At 46.3% G+C, this 24,546-nt stretch overlaps 1 protein-coding gene across 2 annotated transcripts in view; it reads left to right on the top strand.

The window, feature by feature from the left end:
* Positions 1–231: 231 nt before the first annotated feature.
* LOC121618155 (protein jagged-2-like) overlaps positions 232–24,546 on the top strand; it is a 51,517-nt gene continuing 27,202 nt past the window's right edge. For both annotated transcript variants that reach the window (XM_041953485.1, XM_041953484.1), the window contains exons 1-4: positions 232–539; positions 1,551–1,874; positions 17,046–17,103; positions 24,035–24,295. In XM_041953485.1, coding sequence (XP_041809419.1) covers positions 471–539; positions 1,551–1,874; positions 17,046–17,103; positions 24,035–24,295 — 712 coding nt within the window. In that variant the 5' untranslated portion in view covers positions 232–470. The remainder of the gene's footprint in view (positions 540–1,550; positions 1,875–17,045; positions 17,104–24,034; positions 24,296–24,546) is intronic.

The raw sequence follows: 24,546 nt of genomic DNA, 5'->3' as shown, positions 1-24,546 counted from the left end.
CAAATTCAAGCTCCTGTGGGAGAAAACTTAAAAAATAAATCCATCAGCGAGCCTCCCCTTACTCCTTCTCCCGCCCCTCTCCCGGATTGGCTCCCAGTTGACAAACGGTCCACCCAGACGACCTGTGATTGGTCCCGGCAGGTGCCTGTCATCGGGGGAGCGCCCGGCTCCGGCTCTGGGCAGCAGAGACGCGCCGCTGCTCCTCTTCTCTGGCGTTTAGTGCGTCGAGCGGCGAAGGGAAGCGGAGTTCGCGCGTCTTGTTGTGCGTCCGTGGACCAAACAGCAGCAGCAGCGGTGCGCTTTTCCTCCTCCAGAGCTGCAGGCATCCCGGGGAGCAGTCGCGCCGTGCATGCCGCGGACGGCCGGCGGAGGAGGATACTGCTCTGTTCGTCTTCGTTATCATTTTGACTGATTGAGACTTACATATTTTTCATTTCCCTAATGCGAACCAACACTGAGCGGCCGGAGACATGTGGAATAATCTGGAGAAACTGCAGCGCTTCTCTCTAGTGTGTCTTCTCCTGACGCTGCGGGCTGAGGTGAGAACTTTCTGCCACTGATCTCAGAGCAGGTGATGTTTTAAAGGTGCTTTGACTTATCGGTCGACTGGACGTCGGGCTTTATTTTTTGCTGTTGTTTTTTGGGGGGGCTTAAGTGCTTAAATTCCAGCCCTAATTTAATTGCCTGCACGACGGTTGAATCATGTGATGTCGGAATTTTTAAATTTGCGCTTCCTTCGTGGAGATAAATGGTATATAAATAAAACTTTTCAGTGTACAGTCATTTATTAGACATCTGCAGTCAGCTGCTTCTCAGCGATGTAAACCACAAAGTCATGAGAGAGTTTGCTTCAACTTTTCTGTCTGTAAGGCTCCATCAGGGAAGTCTGGCCGCAGACTCGCTGCGTTAATTGGTGTTTTACGCGAGTCTTTAGCTCTGTTGCGCAGAATAGTTTGATGAAACCGCGTCACATGTTTGCTCTGCAGCTTCACTTGCATAGCAAATTTAGTCAGGTCGCAACCAAATCTTCACATTTCAGCTCTTTGGTCGATTTGTTTCCTCGTTTTTGCAGAAAAGAATCTGATTCTGGCTCACGTTAGACTGCAGGTCTTGTTAAGGTGGACTTCTTCTAGCGTTCGGCTGCAGCCTGAAATGCAGAGTGAGCTAAATTGGAGTACCAGGTCTCGTTATTCAGCCCTGTAGTTCAGCCGTGCCAGCATGTACAGTAGTGTGGGCTGCAGAGTGACTGTACACTGCAAAAAATACCTTCGAGTTGAGCTTTTCCCTGAAATCTGCTCACAGTGCCACATAATCTGACTTGTTTTCACAGGCATGTGCAATTTATGGAGACATTTATTTAATCAAAAGGATTTTCTTCTACGCGTTGATGTTGCAATTTGACACCTAACCCTTAATATACCTGGGTAACCTGCATTAATAGAAATAAATAACCTCTCAGACGCTGTAGATGAAAAGCAGCTCTGAATGGACACTGAATGAGCCTTTAACGAACCTTTCCAGCCGCTGTGACTCTCCTGTGTTCCCCGCAGGTGTCTCAGTCCACGGGGTACTTCGAGCTGCAGCTGATTTCGGTGGAAAACCCTAAAGGTCAGCTCCTGAACGGCGAATGCTGCGACGCGGAGAAGAGCGCGGCCGAGGGCCACTGCGGCGCGGACGAGTGCGACACATACTTGAGAGTGTGTTTAAAGGAATACCAAACGGAGGTCACGACCAATGGACAGTGCACCTACGGCTCGGAAACTACTAAGGTTATCGGTGGGAATACTTTTCAGTTCAGGGGCGGCCAGAAAACCGTCCAGAACCGGAACAACGATGCCGGGAAGATCACCATTCCCTTCCAGTTCGCGTGGCCGGTAAGTGGATCATGATTTGTGGAGAGTCGCCAGTTTTATGTGGAAAAAAAAGTCCGAATTTCATCTTGTTAAACATTGGATTTCAAGGAAAGATTGCGTAAATGTTATAAAATGTTCACCTGGAAGCATCAGAAGTCATTAGTTTCTTTCTTGCTCATCATTTCATCAGATTATTAGCCATGAGTTCGTGTTCATAATCTTCTATGTTGTGTCCAAAATGTAGAATTATTTTTAGGGAGTTTGGGTGGTGAATCATGACGCAGCCTGAAATCGTTTTTTCCATCTTGGCACATTTTGGCACAGTCTTCTGTAACCAGTCTCTCGCTGCGGACTCTGTGTGCCGCACATTCCCCCCTCCGCGTGTCCATTTGGCAACTTTTGGCGTTTCTACATCATCAAACATCTCTGGAGGGACCTCACATTCCTCTCTTGGAGCGTTTGAATGAATGTCTGTGTGTTTCTGATCAAGCCAAAGCCCCGTGCGCGCATGACGCATGACTTTTACGCACAGCCGCGGTGCAGTTGTGTCTCGGTTTGATGAGTTACCAAACAAGCTGCTGTTTGTGTGGCTTCGGTTTCAGTGTGTCGAGGGGAGAGGAGGGGGTGTGGTGCCAGTGTTTGAAGGGGGGGAAATAAGGATTTCCAAGCTAGTGTTGATTAAGAAGTGGCAGGTAACTTATTATCTAATCTAAACAGAGAAGTGGAGCCAATCAAAACCTGCTCCAGCTCCTTATTTGGAGAGCCAGCGTGGGAAACAGGAACAGTGCTGGCAATCAGAGCTTTATGAAAGCCTCTGCGAGGCTGAAGGAGCTGCTCTTACACTCAGAGATGTGTATCAGGGAGGTTTGATGGTGAGAGTGACAGAGGAAATGTCACAGGTTTGATTCCCACAACAGCTGAGTGAGCTGTCAAAGTGGAGTCCTCAGTCAGTGCGTGCCAAACAGGAAGAGAGTTAGCGGAGAAGCTTAACGTTAGAATTGATTGCATGTCCATAAATACCATCAATAATCACAGAACATTAGCTTTTGCTCAATTGTTGGGGTTTTAACCAACTAATCAGTCAAGAGAAAAGTAATTGACAAGTGATTTTGAGCTTTTATTGAGTCATAAAAGTCAATGTTTTAAGTGAGATTTGAAAGTTTTTCAGATTAAAAAAGCTTCTTTAGAGTTTTTTTTTTTTTTAATGCAACGCATCAAGCAGTGCAAACGTTTGGACTTTCTCCAGTTTAACAATTTGATCTTTTTCTCTCCTCCTTAGTTTAGCAGTATGAAGACATGAATTAGGCTCTCGGAGCGTTTGATGGACATTTGTCTAAAAAGTTTTGATATTTTACAAACAAAAAATTGATTTGATTAATAGTTGCAACGCTGATTTTTCCATCCTCACACTAGTGAAGAAATTTAAACCCCATGTTTGTGATCAGTGAACATGTGGATGCAAGGTGCTCTAAACAACTGAAAGTCATTCGGTTTCGATGCTCCCTGTGTTTCGAACCCTGTGTGTGTGTTCATGTCAGATACATACATATCGGACATATCGGGTGCTTTGTGGCTACGTGACCTCTCCATTCATCACTCGCCATGGTCAGCTGTCAGCAGAGGGGAAGATGGAAGTAGTAAGTTGGGGCCCTGCGGGCGGATACGGTTACCACTAAGTTGTGTGTGACACAGGCGGTGGATATCAGTGTCACCAATGACTCAAACAAGTGAAGATCCTCGGTCAATCTGGGCCGGGGGATGCCTTTACCTCGCCGCCTCTCAGGTTCACGCTCTATCCGTTATTGGGTCATTGTCTCACTCGGCGTGTGTGGGGTCAGTATTTTCCACTATCCGCCCGGGAGGGGGTGGAGGAGTGTGTGTGTGTGTGAGTGTGTGTGTGTGAGGGGGCACAAAGGAAGGAGGGTATCAGTGTTCAGCAGCCTCTTCTGAGGAGGCCGTCAAGGTCGAAGCAGTTGAAGGCATCTCAGAAATGTCACCACACTTCATGTTTTTATGATCTGTATCCAGACTCATCAGCTCTGCAGTCGTCTGGTTTCATCTCTGTGATGCAACCGTTAAAGTCCAAAAGTCCAGCTGCTGAGGGCGGCGACTCGAGATCTGTTGATTATTATTGGGTCAGTTGATTTGTCTGCAGTGAAAATTGCTCATTGCTTTCAGGAATTGAAGATAACGTCTCAAAACAAGAGTTATTTAATTAACTGTGATATAAAACAGAGAAAAGCAGCAAATTCTCACATTTGAGAAGCTTGAAGATGAGAATATTTGTCATTTTTGACATTTTTACTCGATGAGTGATTTTAATTAGTCGATTGAAACATATTGTAATTTACCAAAGTTGTGTCTGCTGTGTAAATGTGACATGTAATGCATGTCTGTCGGTCCTGAAAGAGGGATTCCTCCTCTGTTACTCCGTCTCATGGATCCTTGCTGAAGGGACCAGGTGGTCTCAGCTCTGAATGTTAGACTTTCTGAAAGCTGAAAAACAACCTTAGACTCTCATTAATGAGTTCAGGTTAGTTGTGCTGTTTTTTTCCTGCTCTGTTTGCACAGCGGTCAACTATATTTGACAAAAAGTCTGAACTGAGCTCCACTCCACTCCATTTTGTGTCAAACTACCAATCATCAGAGTCGAACAGTGATGCTCTTTAGACAGCGTTTGTTTTGATGGATAAGTGAAGAATCAACTTTGAGTCTATAAGCTTCACTCTGGACCACGTGACGTCTCTCCTGCCGTGCTGTCGGCCTCAGACAGCACTGACAGAGTGTTTGTAGGAGGCCGTGGCCTGTAGCCTCTGGTGCTGCTATAGTGGACTCCTTCGGTCGGCCCCGGTATCTGGGCCACTGGTCCTGACATGAATGAGCCGATGAAGAAAGTAAAAAAGAAGGACATTGTTCCGGCGTCTCCTTTGCCGATCGCTCCCCCTTCATGTCAGCCCCTCTGGCTGTTTGGGTCTTTAGTGGCATCTTTTGTAAGGGACGGGGGAGGGATTGACCGATGGAGCGAGGGAAGGAGGGATGATGGGGAAGAGAGAAGAAGAAGCCCCCTTCAAAATGGAAAAAAAAAAAAACCCTCCACCCAGCTTGCTCGTGAGGTTTTTGTCACGAGGGTGGTGTATTTTTAGGATGCAGGAACTTCAGATGTTGCTATGTTTTATTTTTCTTACAGTAGTGAGTGGAGGAAAAAGAAGCATTTACTTCTTCTCCTCTTCCTCCCCTGCTCACACCCCTCTCACCCAAACCTCCCTCCATCCTCGCTCCATCTCCCTCTCCTTATGGGGTATTTTTAGAGCTGCTGTCCTCCCCTCACCCCTCTGTGAGTAAATCAAGGATCAAGGGTGCGTACTCCTTCAGTTTCATGGCCCGTTCTTCTTCCCCCTCGGCCCGGCAGATCTGAGAGGACAGAGGTGGAACAGCTGTTGTTTAGAGACCTCGTCCTCCCCCTAGAATAAATGTTTTAGTGAAATAGCATTAGGAAAACCGGCTATGATTACAGTCGCCGAGCGTAAGATCGCCTCACCCGGAGGAGTATCAGTGAGCAATCACAAAGTGCAAAGCTGGATGACGGCGAGTCGTTGTCGTCGCCGTCTTCTTCGGTTGTTTCCTCGATGCTGTCACTGCCGGCGGTTGGCTCGTTTGGCTCATTTGCCGAGTGCGTCCCTGGCACGCTCGCCCGCTCTTCCATCAGGAGCTCTTCTCGGTTTGGTGATGCTTTCATGGCTGATTAGTTCTGGGAACAGAGGAGGAGGGTGCGAGGCTCACGTGAATGGAGGTGGAGGGTGGGTGTGAGGTCTATGATCATCTAAAGGCTAAAATGTCGACACACGCAACAAAAATAAAAGACATACACAACTCTAGCTGCTCCTGATGTTGGTGCTACTTCACATGAGTCTATTGCTTGCACACAATGTGCTAGTTAGCATTAGCTACATGGCTATATTGCACACAAAACGAGGGTACAAATGAATGCATAACCTCTTATTTCATTCTATTCTTTGTGGATGCGATCGCTTGTTTTGCAACAAGGTTGAGCTAGCCGGCTAGCCACGTAGCAGGTGTTGCTATAGTGGAACTATTCACGCCACAGTTTACAGGAGCTAAAGAAGCCAACCATCATCAGCTACCATCTATGCTTGACTAAATATAACCTTCTGTTGTGCATTTTGTATTAACTTTATTGATTTGATTCATTTCTGAGCTCTGGTTGCGGCCATGTTTGATAATGAATTACACGGCGACGTCCTGTTCACTGCACTTTGTGTGTGACGGCTTCTAGTTTGAACAGCCTGCATCAGAACTCTGCAGGTATTGGTTAACCTGCAAACATGCGTCTCTTTGTAAAATGACAGATTCAGACCACAGCGTGTCCCCGGCTCCCTCTGCGTCCTCTCTGTTCTCTGAGTCTTTAATAAGCCTAAAAGCCTGCAGCGTGGCCACAGCAGGGCTCTGTTTCGTGGCGTGTGGCGAGGCCAGGCGGTCGAGAGCTCACTGCTCGGTTAACTGTGGTCAGGACGGGCCTGCTCATCTTTCCCACGCTGCCACTGGGTCCATGTCAGCTGACCTGGTTCAGAGGTGTATAAATGTGAGATTAGCTGCTCGGTCTGTGCAGCTGATTGATTGTTGATGCTGCTGCTGGCTCTGGTTTTATGTGTGACTGATGTGTGTACAGGGGCGGCTTTGTGTACTTGTATTAATCACACTGTAGGGACATAAATCTGTTCTCACGGTTATGTAATGGGGACAAAAAGTACTTCCCCGCAAGGTAGACCAAACTTCAGGGTTAAAAGGTTGTTCACTTTCAGCCAGTATGAGAATATTGTCATTATGATCATACAGAGAAATTAAATCTGCGATAGTGTTCTCATGTTCATAAAAAGAGTCAAAGAACAGTCGCTGCCTTCGCTGAATCCATTACTTCTGTCTGATCGCCTCAGACTCAGCTGTCAGGCTTCTATCATGAGCACTTAACTTAGCTTGAAGCGTCAGTATTGTTGCTATGGTCACCTGTTGTTTATTCTATACTGAGCACTGATTAAGGGCTGCGATTAAACTTGCACTATGTTTGGCATGTCCCGATATATGTTATAATGGAAACCCTCCAGCCAATTGGAAACAAGCATGGTGTATTATTTAATTATCACCGGTTGGTGTGTGTGTGTGTGTGTGTGTGTGTGTGTGTGTGTGTGTGTACAACAGTATGTACAGATCAATTTCATGCACATGAAAGTGTGTGTAAGCTTCTGTATGACCTTTTTTTTTTTTGTCCTCGGGACCCTGTTCACACCTGGTATTAATGAGCGCTCTGCGTCCTGCAGTCTGGATTCCGTCCACATTGCGGTTTTGGCGCTGTTTCATGTCATGTCAGAGATCGCTGTGTACAAATTAGGGAGGCTGAGCTCGAAAGAAGTGAGGCTGCTGTACGGCGCCATGGAGTCAGGTGACCTTTCAGCCCGTTTGGTGCATTTTACCCCATCACACAATCAGTCCACCTCCAGACTTGGTCCCACTGATCCGATCCATTAGCGCTACTTTCTGTGTGTATTTACTGCTGGTATTAATCTGTTTTTTTCTCCTCATCCAGATAAGATATCCACTTTCAGATTACATGTTAGTACCAGGTGCAAAAGCACTATGTGTGTATAAACATAGTGTGTGTGTGTGTGTGTGTGTGTATGTTTAGGCAGGCCAGCGGTAATGAAATACATGCGTTGTGAGCACTGAGGTGATTAAAGCATCAGACACACACACACACACAGCTTAATTTCCCACTTGACTCCCAGTAGTTGCTCACAGGGCTAATGGAGCTCAGCTGGACCTCACTGAGAGAGAGAGAAGGAGGGCAGGGTGGGAAGCAGAAGGAGGGAGGTGGATGTTATAGATGACCAAACCCTCCATTGTTGCTGTATTTGTTTATCTCCTAATATCTCCAGTATCCTTTGTTGATCTTGTCCATCTTGTCTTCTCTCTCTGGAGGACCTACCAGGAGAAGACTACATACTTTGTGCGTTAGAAATCATTTGGCTCCTGTCTTCCACTTTTGTTAGCTTGTTTTGCTAGCTTTGAGGGTGTGATCACACCTACAGTTTGCTTTCTTTGGTCTGCAACAGAGTGGGAAAAGATCATCGTGCTGTACTTTTGTATTTGGCTCTTCCAGGCCCACATTGTGAACCAGAACCACAGTTACATGAGTCAGAATCGAGTCCCATCGTGCACCAGGGTCGAGCTTTTCCTCTGAGAGGGATTTCTTGCAGTGTGCTTCGAGCTAAGCTTGACAGATTTCACGGTAGTTCTTCTTCTCTGGTGTTTATCCCGGTAACGAGCGCATGAAGCGATCGCCGAAAACGAACGTGACTGTCATTCCTTTCACGGACTAATAAATCAAGTTAAAGGGACAAATGCTGCGAGTTCAAGTAAACCGCTGCAAACACGCTCGGCATGAACGTGACTCATCATTGGCTTTCCGCAAATATGCTGAAGAAATCAAACGGACTGATGGAAACGATCCCTGACAAGTGTGACTACAATGTTCTTCTTCTTCTTCTGTGCGCTGCTGCAACACGGCTGTCAGGCGGCCTGTTGTAACCGTCCCCTCCAGAGGGATTGGGTGAAGGTTCAGCAGCCTTTCTCAACACATCTGGGGCCAAAATCGCTGTCAGTAACCTCAGTTAGCCAACCTCCCTGTTCATGGAGAAAGCCCAGTAACACTCTCACACACTTCTGAATCCACAACGTGTCCAAAATGACATCTACTCTGCTGGTTAGATGTGTTATATGTGTGCTGTGGAACAAAGGGTTTTATCCAGCATTTCTATCAGTTATGATAACACTGTGTTCACTGTGTGCAGACAGCTCCAGGTTAACCTCCTGATCAAGTGGTTTGAATACTGGTTTGAGTGCCCTGCTTTCAGTTTGGCCCCTTGTTTCCTATCACCTGCCACATGACACTGACAGTAAATCTCCAAAAAAAGCTTTGACAACGGGTTGAAATGAGTTTAAAGTGACCAGAATTATCATTAAACTTGAAGAAAAAGCTTGATGGAGGCTCTGAGCGCCAATCAACTTCACAACACTTCCTGGTTTTCCTTCCAACATGACGTTACTGACGTTAATGACACGGTAAACCTCTGAGCTGCGTTTAGAGCCTGTGAGTTTAGAATTAGTTAGTCTGCAGATTAATCAGTAATTAAAACAATTGTTAGCTTTAGCAGCTGACACCTCTGCTGTTGATGAAGGCAGTCTGACACGCTCAAGAGCTCCAGAACAAGCGAGTAAGTCGACCTTGAGTTGTCGCTGTTCAGTAACTAGCTGAACAAACCTGCCTCAGTGTTCTTTCCAGCTGCAGTAGACGCACCCTGAGCTTTCTCCTCTGAAACGAAGCCTACGTGTGCTCGACTGCGTGACGGCCGCACAGCTCGGCACGCCACGGGAAGTTTTATTGGTGTTCGCTGTTTGGACGGCGGTTGGTTCGTCACGTCTGTGCTCAGGTTGGATCAGCGATGAAGGAGCCGGTCGGGGTTTTCCCACGGCGTGAATATCACTTTCCTGCCGGCGCTGGGGAAACGAGGGCCGCCTTAACCTCTTTGTCACCGCACCTTTCAGCGGGAACAATGACTTTATACTCGGGCTTTTGTGGCCACATATTGAGTTATCAGAGAGAAACGGAGATAGAGGGGGGGTAAATGTCAGCAGTGGATCTGAGAGCGTTTACATAAGGCCTCTCTTGTGCTGCTCTCTGCAGTGCAACATGCTGGATCTGGTATTCACGCCTGCTTCAGGTGTCGGCATCTCGCTCGACACGCAGCTCCGAGCGTAGAGCTGCATCCAGCCGTTAGCGGGCGAGGAAGAAACTGATGGTTTTCTTGCGCCTTCCGGGGAGAGTCTCGTCCACGCGTCCGAACACAGGGCAACGTGGGATATAACTCCCGGCGCCAGGGATCAGATGTGAGTCGCTTTGTGGTGACTTTTCAGATCTCTTCACTGAACCCAATGTGTCATCTTCCAATCATCTTTTTGTATGAGTTAAAGATCCTAAAGGGATTTAGTTCATTTGATGAAGCTGCGTATCGTCACACTGGAGAAGCTGAAACCTGCAAGTGTTTTTCAGATATTCATCAGGCTCTTCTGGGTATTTGCTGATGCTTCCACACTCTGTCGGACGTTTGCATGAAGATTGACTGACCGGTTTGTCATTTGCTGGTGAAACGACATATATGACCAATTAACAACTCATGTGAGAGCTCTCTGCTGCCTGTGATTGGAGCCTAGTTAAGATCAGGCAGCTAAAAACGTGGTTGAAAGAAATCCACCAACTTTAACTCTTCATAAAATTAAATTGTAAACCTTGAACCAGTAAATATTACCCGAATCCTCAACCATAATGTGGATCTGATGCCTCTGCTGCCTCAGCTTAGTGGCGAGTGTAGTTTAACCGATGACGCCTCCGGCCTGCCGTCGTCTCGCGGCGATCGTCTCCGTTCAGCATCTTCACACCTGTGACGCTGCTGCTTCGTCTGAACCCACATTCGTCGTCCACGTCGTCTCTATCACGAAATGTCCGACTTTTGGACTCGGTCTCCACCAGCTTGTGAAAACCTGCTGAATTTCCTCAGTGAGTCATTGTGGACTTTCTCTCTCTCTCCACTCTCTGGTCTTTTCTTCCACTTCTCTGTGTTTACAGGCTGTTATTGAATCAGTAGCCTCCTCCAAGCACTGGAACTGGTCACAGACACATTCCCAGTATTACACGTCTGTCAGACGGGCCACATTTTGACAACTGTTGTATAAAAGCCTGAAATATTTAGAAGCCATTTTTCACAGGGATTAAGGGGATTTTCTGAGAATGAATGCTCTACTGAGGCCATGTTTCAATTAGAGATTCAGTTTTTAATGATTTCGGTGGTTCAGATTTGCTCATACTGTAGATATCATCTATTTTCTCTATTATCTGTCTCTATTTTGTTTATCTTTCTCCTTCCCAGACAAACTCGTAGCCTTCCTTTGGTAACTTCAGTGCACTGTCGCCTTCTTGTTTAGCAGATGCCAGAATCAAATGCATGAAAGCGCGTTACCTGCTGTTCCGTACGTACGACGAAGCATCGCCTCAGAGTCTGAGAATACGAGCAGATGAGTGTTTGTGGTTGTGATAGAAGTAATAAAGGATGAGACGTCTCTGCTCCTGCCTTGTGCTTGCACAGCCTGCTGTCCTGTGCATGCACACTGCAGAGCGTAACAGTGGGAGCGCAGGTTAAGTCGGAGCAGCCAGATTCCCAGCGGCAGCGTCTGATTACCAACGATTTGACGAGGAGGTAATAAAAACCCCGGCACAGTGTTTTACTCAGATTTTTATCTCATCATCGGGCTTTGTTTGAAGTCTCTGGAACTTTAATTTGATCAAGAACAAACAGAAATTGTGTAAACAAGTCCAACATGCAGCACAAGTACTTGTATGACTGGAAAAAGTCATATTTCCTTTTGAAGAATGTCACTGAATCAGAGGATTAACTAATGGATTTAAGGCGGTATTTTCTGCTGCCTTTGCAGCATCGATGTGCCGCAGAAGAGAAATTCACAGAATTCCTCTCCGTCGCTGGAGGAGCCGGCGTAACCTGCAGCGACAGAAATAGCTTTTCACGCGTTTGGTGTGGGAAAAGTGAAGTGGGTCATTTTTCCATTCTGCAGCTCAGGATAAAGACCTGATTAGATTAGCTTTGATTAGATTTGCTGTCTGAACGAGGCCCCCTGGGGGAGGGTTGGTGCGGCGAGGCCTCCTTAGAGAGAAGAGGTGGCGGTGGGTGGAGGGGCGGTGGGCTCGTTCTGTTAATAATGTGCTAAATTAACCATCCCAGCTCCTCGCTGCCGGGAGGGACATGTTTTATTCATGTCAACAGACTAACAGGTGTGACGTGACAGGTGTTGCTGCTGCTTTTTTTTTTTTTTTTTTACATTTCGTCTCTGATCACAACTCCAGAAAAGTTGTTAATTGGGTCTCAGGCTTTTTCTTTTCTTTCTCAACAGTGAATTTTCAATTAAAGGAACATTCCGCTTGATTTTAGTCCACCTTAAAATCTAAAGTTTAATGTGATGATTGCGTATCAAGCAGCGTGTTAATGAGTGTCTGGTGATCAGGTGATGCTCGTCCCTCTTGTTGCTCGTGTTAGCCGCCCAGTTTCCATTAAAAGAGCCTCCAAACATCTGTGACTGGAAACTGATATTGGCAGACTCAGATTGAAGTTGAAATGATCAATTAAATGATCGTCAGATGTCTCTGCACAGCCTCCAGGCTGAGACTTTAAGAGTGTGTTTTTCTTCTGTGGTGGTAACTGTGTACTTTCCAGCTGTAATCAGTGTTTTTACTGCAGCACTCGAACAATGTGACATGTATGTGATGCACCTCCAGAGAACGATCAGCTGAATCTGCAGCTCAGCTCGGCTTTACGGAGCTTTACGCTGAGTTGTTCACCTGTCTGGACCACACCTTGACTGTTTCAGCTCTCTTCTGCTCTCGTAGCGTCGTTCTCGGCTGCAGCAGGAAGCTGTTTTTGGAGAAAAAGCTGCAAAAAGCCTCCGCAGGCGAACACGGTTAGCTGGTGAACATAGCGCAGCATTTAGCAGCTAAAGAGACAGATATCTTTCTCAGGAGGTGGAGGAGACCAAACCAGAGCTAAAAGAGAGCAAACACTCTGTTGCGCTCACCTCTGTCAGTACGTCTGTGCTGCTGTTCTTGCATGGTGTGTGATTTAGTGCTATAGCGCCTCTTTAACTCGTATATTAATGTTTCCTCATGACTTTTCATTGTGGTCGTGCATCCCTTCCAAATCATAAAGCTTTGTTTGCCAGTTTGCTGTCACAGCTGACAATGGTGAAATATTCATAACACACACACACACATCATGAACACCCATTGTAGAGGCAAACAAAGGTCCTATTACAGCCTGAGTGAAGAAGATAAGAGACCAGAAACCTCCAAACTCAGATATAAAGAGTTATTTTACAGAGAGTCAATCAAGAAAGGAGCTGAACTGAAGAATGAGTCTCATTTATCATAAATAAGTCTATTCAGCATGTGTAGAAACATAAAGCGTCGTGTGTGGAGCAGCTCCAGACTGTGCAGGATATTCTCAGTAGAGTTGTGGAGTTGCTGGCGGCTGTTCCTGCTGCGCTGAGGCAGTAATTTATTCATTGAACAGGTGAAGGCGGCGAGGAGTGGGCTGGTTTCTCCTCGCCTAATGAAAACTCAAATCCCTCTGACTCCTGTAAATTGGTTAGGAGGTGTCAAGTGTCTCCCCAACACCCCCCCCCCCACCCCCCCCCCCCCCCCCACCCCCTCAAGCGCCCCCCCCCCATCACACACACTTAAAGAACACACACACACACACACACACACACAGAGTCGTCGACTCATAAGGTCGTTTCACTGCAGACAGCAGCGACGTGACACTTTGATCCTGCAGCTCCTGTCCTTCAAGGACACACATACTGCAACACACACACACACACACACACACGCTCATGTGAGGCTCTGCAGAGGCCGTGGGACAGCCCCATCTGTCTGCCAGTGGCTGTGACATTTAAAATGGATTACAAAGGGAAAGATTGATTATGATAATGTTCACTTATTTTCACTCATCGCGGAGTTATGGCTGCTCACTGGGCTCATAAATCATCGTCTGTGCTGAGGCCAGGTCGCCCTCGGGCTGAGCTCCTGGTTTTAGTGGCAGGAGGAAATACTCGACCGGTTTAGAGACCCTGACCCACACCTGACGGACTCTGAGCTGTCAGGTAGAACAGAGGAAGCACACTGCAGAGCAGAGAACCAGCTTCCATCCTGTTTGAGAACCACCTGTCTTGCACTAAAGTCCAGTAAAGATGCCAAGTGGTGATACAGGAGCTAGTTGATGTTGCTCTGATGTGTCGTGCTTTATACTGAAAATGCAGATGAGCTGCAGTGTTTCTGTGAGGAAGATGGTGACACATTCGGGTCACTAATGATCCGGAGGTTCCACCGGGCGCGTCTCTGTGACGTCACGTATGCAACGCCGCCGCGAACCCCAACGGGCAAGCTTTTTGCCTGCTTGATTTTGTTGACTCGATCAGATTTTGCTCATTTTTCTTTCCCGTTTGTGCTTCGACCGTGGGTCAGTCGGCCTCATAGCTCGGGTGAATTACACACATTGTCCAGAATGGCAGTGATCAGCTCCGTCTAAAGTACCCAAAAACTGGGTTTACCAGACTGGAAACCAGCCCGGCTCAAAGCTTGTGCTAAACGAATACATCACAACGCTCCTCGTTAAGGCTGATAGCATTCACAGCATGAAAAAACCTGCCGCTGTGAATGCATCTGACTCTCTCTGGAAGCTACATGACATTACGTATCGCCTCCGGGCTCGCAGAACCTGTCTGAAATATGTGCTGGATGCATTTTCCCACATTTGGTTTCACTGTTAGTTCACAGTGTGTGTGCGATTCTGCTGCTGCTCTCTATCTCAACAGTAAAATTGGCAAATTATCGACAGTAAGAGTGTCGATAAAGAATTAAAGGAACAGGATCCAGGACAGACTCTTAAGCTAGCAGCAGTGGGGGCTTGATGGGCTCCATGTCAGGGTCTTTGTAAAGCTGGATCAGCGAGTGTCGCAGGTGAACGCAGACCTCGGCCTTCCTCTCTCCTCTTCTGTAAATGATCTGCTGCTTTATCTCCTTCGCTTCCTCAGGTCAGTTTTCACAACAGTTGCACAAACACGATTTGTCACTTTCATGCACCGATTTGTTCGCCCTCCTTTGTTCTTCTCGTTCCTTTTTGCAGCTTTGACATTTCGCCAAACGTGCTCTCAGATCAGGTTCATGTGCCGCTCGCTGAGGGAGCAGACAATAGTGTGGGCGCAGTCGCCGGAGTGATGAACGTCAGCAGCAGAGCTCCGAGCTCTGCTGTTTGTCCCTCGCTCGCAATTTGACAAAACAGTCTTAACTCGAGAGCCACGGGCGAGCTCGCTGAGAGCTTCACAGCGCCGGCGCCCGTGTGCAGCGCGTTGGCGAGAGAAGAGTGGAATGAAATCGAGCAACTTCAGATGTTCGTTTGTGCTGAAACAGTTAGCTGATGGATTAATTAGGTGACTGACAAACATTTGAATCAAGAAATTTTAAGATGTCACCTTGGAAACACACAGGTTTCTGTCATTTTATAGCTTAAAGAATGATCATCAGTTGCAGCCCGAATGATTGTAAAACTGTGAGGTCGTCTCTTGTTCGTGATGTCAATCATCGAGTCCTGCTTTTTCAGGCACTTTTTTGTTTTTGCAGTTTCTCACCTGATCGAAGCTAAAATTCAAAGAAGCAAAAAAAAAAAGAAACAGCTCCAAACCTGCTGGTTTTGAACACACCCCGAAGCAGCTACCAGATACTTGTAACAACACGGACTCATGTCTGACTCATGATTTTCTCTGATTTGCATCTTTTCTGTGAACTTACCCCCCCCCCCCCCCCCCCCAGATCTGAGTGCCATAAAATCACCTTAAAAAGTGTCGTAAAGCACTCCAGCACGTCTGTCTTCTCTCTGCCTCTAATCTCTGTGACCTCCCCTGTAATCTTCCCCGCAGCCCTCGGTCTCTCTGAGTCAGACTTGGGTCATGGGAACTCACAGCTGCTCGTCCGGCCCCATGCAGTTGACGGACAGCGAGCTCCGTTTCGGTTTGTTTGCTGATGCCCGTGAAAAAAAAAGGAAAAAAATAGCTCTGCACCTGAAACAATCCAGAGAGTGAGTTTGTTGCTGTGGGATGGCGGAGTCCGTCTCCTCTGGAAAGTAGGGCATAGTGTGCCGGCATGCTGGGCTTTCGCGCTTCATGTCCACAGAATGCGCTATCATAGCTCTAAAATGTGTGTAGTAATTAAGATACTGTTGGTTTTATTTAACTCAGAACTCTTTAATCTAAACAGCTGAGTGTTTCTGCTCCTTCTGGTTCCCTGACTTTAAACCACCTGCAGACTCTTAAAAAAATGCTGAAAAAATAACACATTTCTGATGAACGACAGCAGCGAAGCTCACTGACAAACTTGTTTTTAGTCCAGCACTTTTCCTTGTAATGCTGCAAATATATAAATATTGCAATACTTTCACCATCATCGTTTCATTGTGTTACCTCATTCAGTGATCGATAGCGACTTAACATTTGTTTAAATGAAAATCTTATGACTTAAAATGAGGAAAAACGGGTTAAAACATACTTATGTTCCTTAAAATAATTCAGATTTAACTGCATTATCCAAAAGAGATCGCTCATTTGATCAGAGATGCAAAGAATCAATACAAAGGATTCATAAAGTAAAACGAGAGACGATCCTTAAAAGTCTGTAAATGGTGCACCTCCTCTTCCTTTGTGGTGGGTTAGAGCCTCACATGTTTGATCTGTGGCCTTTTCCCGCCATATTTAACTCTTTAAAACTTGAGTTGGTTTCATTAGTTCAGCCTTTTGCTGACTTTGCTTCATTCTGACGTGCTTTCATCTCCTGAACGTTCAGCCGGAGCTTCAGAGACGCGCATATATCCACAGAGGCTCGTTTTTTCTCCCGTCATCAGTCTTTATCTGGTGCTACAGGACGGAGCGGGACACCCTGAACGGTCTTGATTCCATCATCAGTGTCTCCTCTGAGTCTGGGGTAAAATGCACACCTCACCAGGTCCCGGCAGACGAGGCAGGAAAAATGAATTTCCCCATTGAGCAAGTCATCAAACGCCGGTAGTTCCAGGGGAGCGTCCGCCCTCTGGGATCGGGACCGTGTCACAGAAAAGAGAAGTGATCCAGAAGTTTAGTGTTTTGGCTCTGAACTCGGGTTCTGCCGGTTTCCAGGTGAACGATTCGTTCTCCGGCAGAACAGCGGCTGCACTCGTTAACCAGCCTCAGGCAGATGGAAGCTAATCAGTGACAGCAGGGTGGGAACAGGACTTATTTTCCCATCGTTAGTCACATTTTATGCAAAATATGTGTGTGTGTGTATTTGAAAGCACTCATGTGTGTCTGTTTATGAGTGACAGCAGTTCATATCTGAGTTTCTGTGTAAGCTTCGCATCATGTGCACGTCCACATCTTGAAGTGGGCGTATCTGAGTTTCTGTGTGTGTGTGTGTGTGTGTGTGTATTGGCGTGCACTGCGATAACCTCTGCCCTCTTTCTTGCTGTGTTTCAGCGAGCGTACACTGTGATCGTGGAGGTGTGGGACAGAGACAACGGCACACACAGCAGCGGTAAGAACACTCCTCTGCTCTGCCTCACACACACACACACACACAGTACTCTTCCTCACTCTTTTCTCTCGTCCTGCTTTAAATCCCTCTTTGTCTTTCACGTGTCAGCCCTGTTATAGTGATCAGGTCATCAGGAATCCAGCTCAGTGCAGGACGATGTGCTGGTTTCATTTATTCACCATATTCATGTTGCATTGACGTATTAACAAAACCCAGCTAGCAAATGCTAAAGTGGTTGGTCGCTAAGGGTTTGCTTGTTTTTCCCGTGGCGTCCTGAAGGTGTCTGTCTGCCGTCAGTCCAGTGTAGCGTTAGCTCGACTGGCGAAGCCAATGAGTCTGCTTCTAACCTGCCTGCACACTGAATTCTTTTGTAAACAGCTGTTTCCTGTTTGTGTGCTCATGCTCCTCTCATCCTGACCCTGTTTGGTTACGTTCCTTAACGCCGCTGGGAGGAAGAGGGGTTAATAAAGGGATGTAATCTATGTGATAAGAAACACAGGATTGGCTTCGCTGTTTGGCGTTTGCTGGTGATTTAGGGCTCAGATCGTTAAGGGGCTTCCAGCTGTGTCCTCACCTGCTGATGCTCCTCCCACCTCTAACGAAGTAATGCATGTTTCTGATGATAACACTTCATGGGCTGTTTCTTTCATGATCAGCCTCCTCTTGGGTCTAAGTTTCCTTTTCACATGAATACCTGCAGATTTGTTCGGGATCAATGTGGCTGGGGAATGACAGACTGATGACGGGTTGTAGACACACCTGAGATCTTTTCCCTGCGGTGAGGCAGAACACAGGTTTTAACGTAAAGCAGAACAGCTCATCGTGTCTCCCATGTCGTCATTGCTTTAAACCTTTCTGCTCCCAGACGTTTGGGTTAGTTTGTACATGGTTCACCTGTACATCTGCAGCTGATCAGGTGAGCAGGCTTTAGCTTAAAGAGCAACAAGAGACCCCAGTGGAAAGGAAGCCGGACAGCCAGCAATACGAAACACCCACAATCAGACTAAAATGAAAGGCGTGAGAGATGTGCACCGTGTTTCTGGTGGTTGTTCCTCTTGTGCGACAGTATCTACGTTCCCAAGGTCCCTCCTGTTGAGTTCCGATCAAACCTAAACCCGAACCCGAACCCGAACCCTGGGACCATCTTACCGTGGGAGCCTAAGGCCCTGGGAGCGCGTCACATTCACACTGACGTCTTAGGCGATGCACAGCAGAGACTGCTGATTGACAGGTAGCTCATTTGTGCTCCTCCCCCAACGTCTCCCCTTTTCTCACCCCCTTCAGGGTCACTCAGACTGTTTTCGGCTCTCCTCTATATTAAGCCTGCGAGAGCATTGCATCGTTAAGCCATTAATTATGGACCACGGCTCTCTTTCCTCTGATGTCTGTCTCCTCATTAGCATCTCGACAGCTGTCCGGCTACCGCACGCCACTTCATTATCCAGCAGCACTGTGACAGGCCGGCCTCCAGGCTGAGGCGCGGCGGCCTGGACGGCAGCTCTGCTGGTGGGACGCTTCAGTCTTTGCTTGCTCGACCACCTGTAGATGTGACTCGGGCTGATTATTTTCTCATTGAGTGAGTTTGATCCTGGGATCTGTCCTGTCAAAGTGAAACCTCACCTGCTTCATAGCTAAAAATAGAAATGTAATTTTACGCTGAGCAAAATTCCTCCGGTTAATCATTGATGGTCAGTAAGATTCAGGAGAAATTTTGAGTTTCGGTGTTATTATCTGCTTCTTGGTGTATCTACTTTCACTCGTCTGTTTCGGCCACGGTTTGGAATTTCCTACACTTTCGGGAATTACTTTGGACAAATGTCAGAGAGCAGGCATGAACCTGTTGCATGGTGGGCGTTACATGCAGGTGGAGCGAGCATTAGTGATACTGCAGCATGATTAGAGACTGTTCCAGGCCAGGTGTGCGCAGGAATAAGAATCTAGGGATGTCCCAGATTTCTGTTTTGCCTGAGAGGTCCTCTGACTGTCTGCCAGCACAAATCCTCAGTTGACTCAGTTAAACTAAAATGTTCTGACAGTAAATCAGAGTATCACACATTCACACACGTTTCTTTGCCGAAAATCAAAACACACAAAAATTTAGGACTAAGAAAATCAGCAAGAATTTACATTTGAGAAGCAGGAACCCAGAGTGTTAAGCATCTCATCCAACAAATCAATTAATCAACTAATCATTTCAGCTCTGTAACTCAGATATTTCGGGGGGTTTGGACTCTCGATGGGACAAAAACGATAAGTAAATAAATTAGAAAATGAATCGACCTGCGCCCTCGTTAGCGTTCTTGTACTTTCGGAGTGCAGCGGGTTAGAAAAGAAATTAATCAAGCTTTGGATTCTGAATGCCGATCCATTTCAAGGTGCCTCGATGGCCCCAGAACCAATCTGGCAGATTAGCTCGGGACATCGTAATGAGGACTGTAGTCTGCCAAGCAACAAACACGATGGCGTCATGATAGTGATTATAATAATACTGGGATTACAGAGAGGTGGCTGAAGGTGCGGACATGAAGCGAGCTTCCTGCCCTGCGTTGCAGTCTGTGCTGCCGGGGCCTTGTGCGAACAGGTCTGGGCAGCAGGTTGGAGAGGCCCCAGGAAAAAGAAGGCTTTGTGAAGACTGTTTATGCTTCAGGAAGCCACCGCCTGTTTAAAAACAAAACAGAAATGGCAGGAGAAAAAAGGACGGAGCTGTTGTTGGCTCTGTGGACTGGTGGATTGTTGGCTGTGGAGCTTCACTGGAGGGTCGAGATATTCTGTCAGATATTGTGCTGATAGCAGTGGAACATCTGGACCGGAGAAGCTTCCACTGACGAAACCAGGGGTTAAATGAGTTCCTGCTGCCCCAAATACGCAATAGACCACCAAACGTGGATTAATCCTCCGCTGAAAATAGTCCCTCACAAATGCACCATTTCCTCCTGTTTGAGCAACGTTAGCTAAAATCTACAGTGACCAGCTGTTCTACCAAATTATTTAGCCTCTTTTAAAACTGAAATTAAATATATTTATGGGCTGCTTTTAAAGATCTGGTCTTCTCGAGGAACCAGTGGGCTTGTGGATGAGAGCCATCGACAGGGTGGGGAAGTCAGAGCAGATTCAGAGATGAACTAATACTTTTTTTTGGATGACAGTAATTAAAGGTAAAATAAGCAGTTTATTTGGTTAAATGAAGATACCAGGAAAAGTGTTACCGCCCGGCCCTATGGCAGATATTGATTCACATCTCGTTACCACAAACTAACAACTTAAATCTTTACAGTGTTGGAAAAGTAAAGTGGTAGCCTGCTCATGCAGCATAATGACAAAGATTGATGTGAGCAATGAAAATGAGATAATTTGCATCTTTACTGACGTGCAAGTGTGTGCTGTATGCAGCTCTAAAAAGATTCATTATGAAGTTTTGGCAGTCAGAGCACAACATTTGAAAGTTGAGTAACTGCAATTTCTGTGCCGTATAATTTCCATTACGCTATCTGAAGTGTCTTGATGCGTTTAACTCCACCCGGCTGGAGCGTCAGGCTGCTTCAAACAAACAAATTGTCTAAGATCGGTCAGAGGGGTCGCGAAATGATTAAGTGAAAACCTCCTCATACCTCTAAAACACCTTCGAGGAAACAACCTGAGAAGGAAAAATCCCCTTTTAGTTTAACTGCTCATAGTTCATGTTCACATTGAGGCCATAACCTCTAAAGAGGGGTCACAAGTAGCGCTTATTTGATTTCAAGGGGTCACAAGAAAGAACTGGACAGTGTTCAGGAGATGGACAACCCTTCAATGTCTATATTATTATGCACATTATGCATGTTTTTAATCTGTGTGTCACATCAAAATGAGTCCTATCCTGCTTTATTTAGCTGCTGGCTTTTGACTGATGGACATTTATCACCACTTTTGTCATTTTATAGGTTTGATTTACTGAAAACAGATGGATTGAAAAAAGTTGCAGCCTGAACTGGGAGTTACAGCTCAATATTTTTCTGGTGCAGACAAGATTTTGGCAACTGGCGAGTGGCGAAAGCTGCCATCGAAAGTCTGACTGGATTTGTACTCGTGTTTAGTTAATTTGTGATCAGGTTGTTCCTGATTTAAGTGAAAATGGTGCCAGGCATCAGTTTATTTGGTGAAGCTCTTGCACGACTGCTCGTGTTCAGACATTTAGCATCCAGTTCTTTGACTGCAGTTCAAAGGTCACCACTGTTAGAAGCCACAAGCTGTAAGGAGGTCAAAGGTCAAAGCAAAAGTGCTGCAGCCCCCCAACAAAGCTCTCAGTGACAAGTAGCTTGTTGCCTGTAACTGAAAGCTCAAAACCAGTCACGCTTTGTTTATAAGATGAATCTTCACACGCACAATCATGTTGCTCTTGACACGATCAGCTGCTCGGATCTGAAGCCCCTCGTTGTTTATATAAGCCGGTTTTATATGGCCCACTCTCTGCTGCTCTCCCTAGTAACAACGGCCTCTCTTAGCGCGTCTCCTCCAGTACAGAGAGAGCTCATGATTGGTCTATATTTTTATATCTAATTGCTGGAGATGAACAGCAGTGAGTGAGTGCCTGCCTGGGTGTTTCAGGTGGTGGGTGTGGGACTGAAATCTGTGGCAGTGTGTTAGCTCGCAGAGAGACTCAGTAAATCAGGGCAGCGTGAAAATGGATTCTTGGTGGGTTTTCACTCTTTTTCTACCGTGTCAAACTTCAGCAGTTTGTGCTTTTATTATAGAGTTATTAATGAAAGTGAATCTGAATCTGAAACATGATTTAAAGGTCGAAGCAGATGTTCAGAATTAGAATTCACCTGTATGTGAAGCTGAAGTGAAACTTTAATTAGGTGTTTCATTGTTTGGGTTTGCTGTTACCTACGTGACATACACTGACTTTCTTGCTCTTTATGCTACGTCACTTGACTTCCTCCTTTGCTCCCATCATAATTTTGCCACCTAGCAATAAAATATGGGACAAAATAACCTGCTTCCACAGAAGACCAGTTGTACGGATGTTTTTCTGGTGAGGACTGGTTGAAATGAGACATTCTTCCAACCGACTTGGTTCACTGCTTTTCGGTAGCTAATGGCGCCAAATGTTCGCTAATGTGAGCGAACTTTTGATCGATGTCACAGCGAGTTGGTTCGCTAATGTAACGACTTTTCATGCTACGTTCAGGCTGCTGTTATAAAGTAGTTACAAAATGTTAAAAAAGTGCCTTTTTTAAAGTTTAACAAAACAAAAATCAAGATGAACTGATTAATCTTTCTACCAGGTGAATTTCAGACATGGTTGTTGTTGAGTGTAAACCACGTATCTCCAATTTGTTAGTGGGTTGGGAAACTTCTAGGCCATTTATCTTGGTTCATGACAACCTGACGTGGTTACAGAGGACATCAATGATACGTGACATATAGCATTTATAGTCAAACCTGGATAATTGCCACTGCACTGGTCTCGTGTTATTTTAAGGGATTTAAGCCGTTAGCTCTGGCTGTGTTGGCGCTCTGCGAGCAGCGAGGATGAGTTCTTCCTTCCAGCTCTGTCTTGTCCAGGTCACGCTGAGCTCTGCGAGCAGCAAAGCCTGCTGGGTCACGGTTCTTCTGTTCCTTGAGAACAAGCTAAAGGGCCTTTCCTATGTCGCCCTTCCTCGTCTGTTCCCGTCTCTTATTATTTCCGGGCTGGCTCCGATGGAGTTGGGGCTGGATATCCTGAGGGGGGGCAGGGTGGGCGGGGGAGCGGGGGCAGAAAAGCATTTCACCAAGCAGGAAAACTGAAAAAGCATTTTGGTTATCAAGCCTTCGCAGACCTCGCTCCTACACCCCCTGTTTGTGCTTGCTTAATTTTCCTATTCTTCCCCGTTTTCCTCTTCTCTTTTTTCTTCCTCCACATTCTTGGTGGGACGGAGCGAGGTTTGACCGGAGGTTACGCCTTCCCTCTGATGTGTGTCAGCAGCAGGCGTTCTTGGAAGCCTCGCGGACTGTCTTATCTCGCCGAACACCGGGTTGTCGGGTCAAATCCCAGAATCTGCCCCCTCCTTGGAATGTCATTCACAGTTTTTCTTGTTTAGACCTTCCTATCTAACTGACCCGAATACTTAACCTGTCGAGTTTTTGCTGTCAGTGGACTGTTGGCTGTCCAATCACAGCTTAGCCACCGTAGCTAGCACTGCACTAGCTCGGGTCTGTCGAGCTTGGGATTTCTGTTGTAAGAGCGATACTGGACATCGAAGGAGTTCGTTTTTTTTAATCTTTCCACAACAAAAACAGCAAAAATGCAAGAAACTGATTAAACAGTGTGTTTTTCTTCTCAAACATTAGCATATCCAGCTAACTAGCATAATACCTCGGTAGTAACACTGTTGTATTGATGTTTCCAAGGATTAATTAGCCAGCTACTTTATTTTGCAGTGTTACAGATTGCATTACAAAATTTCCCATTCAAGCCACCGTGCGGTGTTACCCTAATGGTCCTGGATGCTAATTTATCATAACTTAGATGTTAGCGGTTCTGTCTTGCTCGTTATCAAATTTTGTTAAGTTAACGTTCCTTATTGGTTGGGCAAGCTAGCTATTCTAAACCAAGCCAGCTGAAAACATCAAAAAGTCAACCGTGGACAGTGTTTACAAGTTACTCATGGAGCTACTGGAGCTAAATTAGCTAGCTAGCTGCAGCAGAATCGATGGTGATCAGTTAGAAACAAGGTGCTGCGTTTGTCTTCCTCCTGTGTCAGCTCTCGTCATCGCTGCAATTGACGAAGAGTCCACACACAAAGCAAGTCGTTTGAAGATGTTTCACTGATTAGCCGTCAAAGATAACCTTTAGTCACATGCAGTGTTTGCTTTTATACTGATGATGGAACTGAAAATATGATCCACAGCTTACAGTAATCTGCCAGTGAGAAACTCAACGGTGCTGTCTCGTTTGTCTTTTGTCCAGATGACGAGCTGCTCATTGAACGCAGCATCCACAAAGGGATGATCAACCCCGGAGAGGAGAAGCAGACGGTGGAGTATAAAAGCCTGATCGCCAGCCTCGAGTACGCCATCCGCGTACGCTGTGACGAACACTATTACGGCAGCAAGTGCAACAAAGTGTGCCGCCCCCGCGACGACTACTTCGGCCACTACGTGTGTGACCAGTTTGGGAACAGAGAGTGTATGGAGGGCTGGACGAATCTGACGCTCAGCTGCAAAGCAGGTACAGAGGAAGCGTCGATCATACAGTAGACACATGCAGTGATACACAGGCCAGCGCGTGACGGTGCTCATAAGGCTCCTCATTTTCACATTAACTGACAAAAAACAGCAAAGTGTCGTCAGATTAGTCAAAAACGTTCCAGTACATTGATAAAATAAATCAGAGTTATGATTATTTTACTCCTGTACTCTTTTAATAGCTCAGTTTACTTACTATCAGTTGCTAAGGTAACTAATGATACTGATTATTGT

This window comes from Chelmon rostratus, chromosome 15 (assembly GCF_017976325.1).
Source record: "Chelmon rostratus isolate fCheRos1 chromosome 15, fCheRos1.pri, whole genome shotgun sequence".
NCBI lineage: Eukaryota > Metazoa > Chordata > Actinopteri > Chaetodontiformes > Chaetodontidae > Chelmon > Chelmon rostratus.
This window is presented reverse-complemented; position numbering and strand designations above follow the sequence as displayed.